Consider the following 5,755-nt stretch of genomic DNA (forward strand, 5'->3'; position numbering starts at 1 on the left):
AGTGGATACTCAATAATTTATAGTAAATACTCAATAATTCATAGTGGATACTCAATAATTTATAGTAAATACTCAATAATTCATAGTGGATACTCAATAATTTATAGTAAATACTCAATAATTCATAGTAAATACTCAATACTTCATAGTGGATACTCAATAATTCATAGTGGATACTCAATAATTCATAGTAAATACTCAATAATTCATAGTGGATACTCAATAATTCATAGTAAATACTCAATAATTCATAGTGAATACTCAATACTTCATAGTGGATACTCAATAATTCATAGTGGATACTCAATACTTCATAGTGGATACTCAATAATTCATAGTGGATACTCAATAATTCATAGTAAATACTCAATACTTCATAGTGGATACTCAATAATTCATAGTAAATACTCAATAATTCATAGTGAATACTCAATAATTCATAGTGGATACTCAATAATTCATAGTAAATACTCAATAATTCATAGGGGATACTCAATAATTTATAGTAAATACTCAATAATTCATAGTAAATACTCAATACTTCATAGTGGATACTCAATAATTCATAGTGGATACTCAATAATTCATAGTAAATACTCAATAATTCATAGTGGATACTCAATAATTCATAGTAAATACTCAATAATTCATGGTGAATACTCAATACTTCATAGTGGATACTCAATAATTCATAGTAAATACTCAATAATTCATAGTGAATACTCAATAATTCATAGTAAATACTCAATAACTCATAGTGAATGCTCAATAACTCATAGTGAATACTCAATACTTCATAGTGGATACTCAATAATTCATAGTGGATACTCAATAATTCATAGTAAATACTCAATAATTCATAGGGAATACTCAATACTTCATAGTGGATACTCAATAATTCATAGTAAATACTCAATAATTCATAGTGAATACTCAATATTTCATAGTAAATACTCAATAATTCATAGTGGATACTCAATAATTCATAGTGGATACTCAATAATTCATAGTAAATACTCAATAATTCATAGGGGATACTCAATAATTCATAGTGGATACTCAATTCATAGTGGATACTCAATAATTCATAGTGGATACTCAATAATTCATAGTAAATACTCAATAATTCATAGTGAATACTCAATACTTCATAGTGGATACTCAATAATTCATAGTAAATACTCAATAATTCATAGTGAATACTCAATACTTCATAGTAAATACTCAATAATTCATAGTGGATACTCAATAATTCATAGTGGATACTCAATAATTCATAGTAAATACTCAATAATTCATAGTGGATACTCAATAATTCATAGTAAATACTCAATAATTCATAGTGGATACTCAATTATTCATAGTGGATACTCAATAATTCATAGGGGATACTCAATAATTCATAGTGGATGGGGGTAAAATCATTTTGCAGAGCCAGGTGTCCTCAGACGTTTAACAGACTGTGATCTGGTATATCTGAACATTTGCTGATGGACGCCTGTTGCCGACAGTGCTCTCCCTGCTGTTGATATCAGCCCTGTAACTCGACTGCAGCGAGGAGTGGAGGAGTCTGTAACAGCATTTACAACAAGTCATCATGTTTTTGGCAACTATTTGTGTTTGTATGTGTGTGTGTGTGTGTGTGTGTGTGTGTTAGTGTGTGTGTGTGTGAGTGTGTTTATGAGCAACTGTGTGAATGTGTTCTACACACCACCTGTCCCTGTCATGTTGGGCAGCAGATGGCAGGAGCCGGTCTGATCCCTCACCCAGTCATGCCCTGTACCCACAATGCCTCATTTGCTTCTTGTGGGGGAGGGAGAGAGAGAGAGTTCTAACTACTGCTGACTCGGCCAGAAAAAGGACTAGGACTGTTGGAGACTTCTTTACTCATCCTGAGGTCTTCTCTTGGTGGTCTGCTGAACTTGCTAGGAGGGTCTGGTCCCAGACCTGGCCATGTTCTCAGCACAGGAGCAACACTGACATGGTAGTATGTGTGGTGCTGGATAAAGTATGTGTTTCCAATAAAGTGGCCAATACAGTAGGCTTGCATTCAATTTGGTCAGTGGCCATAAAGAAGGGAACAGACCCTGAACATACTGGCGCTCTGACTCAGCGGGATAATCCTGAGAGGATCTGTGGCAAGACTGAAGTAACAAGTTTATTAAAGTGAACTTCTCTCATTCCCATATGCCCATACCTGCATGCACAGTCAGAGTCTGATGAGCGAGGGGGACTTTCAGCTGTCGGCCTGCAGTGGCGCCCCCTGGAGGTGTTAATTAGATCGTCAGGCTCTCCGCCAGGGCCTGCAGTCTGCAGGAGTGCCTCCTGTGTCATTGGCGGCTCAGTTGGATGCAGAAAGGTGGCAATAAGTCCATGAGAGCGGTGAGGAGCCTGGGAGATGAACCTGCATCTGCTGTAACAATCACATGGGTAATGAGAGAGGGTCAGTTCAGCAGGCTGCCTGTGAATAAGACACTGTGGATGGGCACAAATTCGGGCGCTGTTCGTTTCCATCACAGGCCTCATTAAACAGTTCTGAGACCCCCTATGAACCTTTAACAAACCCCTAGAATATCTCAGAACTTGAGGCCTTTTGCAAAGAAGAGCAGCAATAAATTCAACCACACTGAAAACGTGGACAAAAGTATTTGGACACCTGCTTATTCACTGTTTTTTCTAAAATCAAGGGTATTAAACAGAGCTGATCCTGCTTTTTCCTGTTGGAGTAACTGTCTCTACTGTCCAGGGAAGAAGATTAGATTTTGCTAGATTTTGGAGGAGGAGCATTGCTGTGAGGATTTGGTTGACTGCATTCAGTGAGCATTAGTAAGCTTAAGATGTTGGATGATCACCACCTCACCTCATTCTTCCCCAACTCCTCAACTCATCCCAAAAGTCCTGGATGGAGCTCCACCACCATCATTCCAGAGAACACAGCTCTTCCACTGCGCCACAGCTCCTCAATGCTGGGGGGCTTTACATCCCTCTAGCCCACGCCTGGCGTTCAGCAGTAGGTTCAGCATGTTCATCTGCTCCGGACAGTACACTGTTATTGGCAGTACTTCTCTACAGGGACTGGACAAGCTGTACATGTGTGTGTGTGTGCATTTGCACATCTGTCTCAGCAGATTCATTAGAAGTTCATTAGAAGGGGTGTCCACAAACATTTGGACGCATAGTGCACATCAGAATTTAATGATCTTGATAGGCCGTCACTGACTCGATGGGACTGGTTAGGCAGGTGGAGAACTGTCACTAGCAATGGTGAGCTGATACAGCGATACAGGCGAACCTTCATCCATGTAGTGTTAGAAGCACGGCCCTCCTGCTCTCGAGGTTCTCCATGTTTTTTTCTTGTGTTAAACTCTTTGAGGTTGTGCCGATCTTTGCTTCTTTTCACATGCAGTCATGATGTGTTCAACAACTGAAATGGGACCTTCCTGATGAAGGAAAAAAAAAAAAAGCCATGCACTGTATTTTTTAACCAGCAGAGTGCAGTGTTGCACTTTCGTAGTCTACCACATTCCTCATGTCTGCACTGATAGACCACCCAGCCCTTCCTATGGGTTCTAAGATACTTATATATTTATTTATTTATTTATAGTAAAATAATAAACACTGAGTATGGACTTCCTCTTCCTCATTGGTGGGATTGTATTTGGGGTGCAGACACTATGATTGTGTCAATCTTCAAAGAACACTGCGCCCCTCTGTGATCAGCGGCTCCTTTGAAGAAGTGTCTTTTAAACCATTTCAGAAAGATTCACCCAATCAGACTTTAACTCTTCAAAGCCGTCCAGCTTCGTTATCTGACTTGATAAAACACTGTATTTACTGTAATCGGATATCAGTGTATGAGTGTGTGAAAGGTGCTGCAGTGCTCTCTCTCTCTCTCTCTCTCTCTCTCTCTCTCTCTCTCTCTCTCCTTGTTCGCTCTAATAGAGTCTTTGTTTACTGAGCTCCATTGTTCTCTGAGCAGCTAATGAGCGCCACCACCTTCCCATTGTGCTCTTCTCAGTAGTTCTGAATGTTCATACAGAAATCTTCAGTTCTCAAAAAGCCTGCCCTGCTCAGTTATAGTCTAATGCCTCTAAAGTCTGAGTCACAATTTTGATTTAGTGAGGGTAAATGAGTCACAGCCTTCACAGAGACTGCATTCTGCATATTATAAAGCATTATTACTGCTTATTTATTAGTCTGAAAAGTGTAAAAGCATGTAAAAATAATGTTTTTAATTTTGATTATTATGTTGAGTTAAGAAAATAAAAGGGAAATGTGCTTCCTGACATTTAATTGACACATGTGAAAACTATAGGGTACCCAAACTTTTGAATAAGGTTGTTCATCAACTTTTTTAAACACACTTTATTACGAAATAAAAAAAGCTTTAATATTGTATTGTAATATATATATATATATATCCAAATGTTTGTGGACACCCCTTCTGATGAATGTATGTGCAAATGCACACACACACACAGCTGGTGTAGAGAAGTACTGCCAATAGAATAGGACTCAAGAATATCATGAAGCTATCTGCACCATGCTGCCTAATAATGCCAGGCGTGGGCTAGTAGAGGGGTATAAAGCCCCCAGCATTGAGGAGCTGTGGAGCAGTGGAAGAACTGTGTTCTCTGGAATGATGGACAGTGTGCCCCCCCCCCCCCCCCCCCCACACACACACACACACACACACACATTTATTACTCCTTCAAATGTGTAGAATTAGACTCAGCTGCAGATGATCAGAACGCGGTTGGAGAGGATTATTCTGGAGGAGTCTGGAGTCTCATTTAAACCTCATGCGTTTAGTCTGGTCTTAATTGATGGTTGAAGTAAGAGGTGAAGAAGATCACCATCATGGCCAGATCCAAAGAGATCTCTGAGGCCTTCAGTAAGAAGGGTGGAGATGCAGAGGAGTCTCCAGCACAGCGTGGAGGATGTGTTCAACTCCATCAGCAGCAGCAGCAGCAGCAGCAGCTCACCTGATTTACCATCATTAAGCCCTGATTTACCACCAAACCAGGTGTTGATCTGAGGAGAACTCTAAATAACACTAGACTCCATGAGAGAGGAGAACTTTGGAGATGTTCTAATGATGAACACAGTGATGGAGAACCTCCACCACTTTCTGTAGGAGAGTTATTATTAGTGTTTATTGTAATAAACATATGATAAGGAGCTCTAGGAGATAAGGAGTGAATTGGATTGAATTACTTCTTAATTCCGTCTCTTTCTGGTGTGAATGCTGCAGCTCTGAGGCGGCGCTGCTCTGATAACCCACATTTTAGAGAATTGGTTCAAAAATAGAGATGAAAAACAGAAAGACAATAAACTCTAAACCCTGCTCCTCCCCACAGTGTCAATCACACACAGCTCTAATGAGCTGAGCACACCAGGAATCTGCTCTGCGTCTGCCTTCCTCCAGCTTTCCCTCTGCCTCTCCCTACTGCTGGAGCGCTGAGGCGTGCAGGAAGACAGGAGCAGGCTGAGGGGGGTGTGGGACGCTCACTACACAACAATATGACTCACTGATGCTCCAGCACCATGTACACACACACACACACACACACACAAGGACGTGTGTGTCTGGTCCGGACTGCAGGGTGTTTATTCAGGGTTAACTCAGCTTCAGCTTTAGCTTCACACAACCGGGTTTCTCTCTCTCTCTAATGAGCTCCTGGAGAGAAGAGCCACAAACTCCCACAATCCTCTCTGTTTATGAGGACACAAGCGGCTGTGCCGGGTCGCACTA

The 5,755-nt window shown here is 40.6% G+C and overlaps 1 protein-coding gene across 1 annotated transcript in view; it reads right to left on the reverse strand.

The window, feature by feature from the left end:
- Nucleotides 1-1,452: 1,452 nt before the first annotated feature.
- The window catches only part of acsf3 (acyl-CoA synthetase family member 3), a 73,504-nt gene continuing 69,201 nt past the window's right edge, over nucleotides 1,453-5,755 (reverse strand). Inside the window, exons 8-10 of the mRNA XM_072671385.1 lie at nucleotides 5,218-5,272; nucleotides 2,198-2,410; nucleotides 1,453-1,570 (exon numbers count right to left, since the gene is read on the reverse strand). Coding sequence (XP_072527486.1) covers nucleotides 1,453-1,570; nucleotides 2,198-2,410; nucleotides 5,218-5,272 — 386 coding nt within the window. The remainder of the gene's footprint in view (nucleotides 1,571-2,197; nucleotides 2,411-5,217; nucleotides 5,273-5,755) is intronic.

This window comes from Salminus brasiliensis, chromosome 25 (genome assembly GCF_030463535.1).
Source record: "Salminus brasiliensis chromosome 25, fSalBra1.hap2, whole genome shotgun sequence".
Classification (NCBI taxonomy): domain Eukaryota; kingdom Metazoa; phylum Chordata; class Actinopteri; order Characiformes; family Bryconidae; genus Salminus; species Salminus brasiliensis.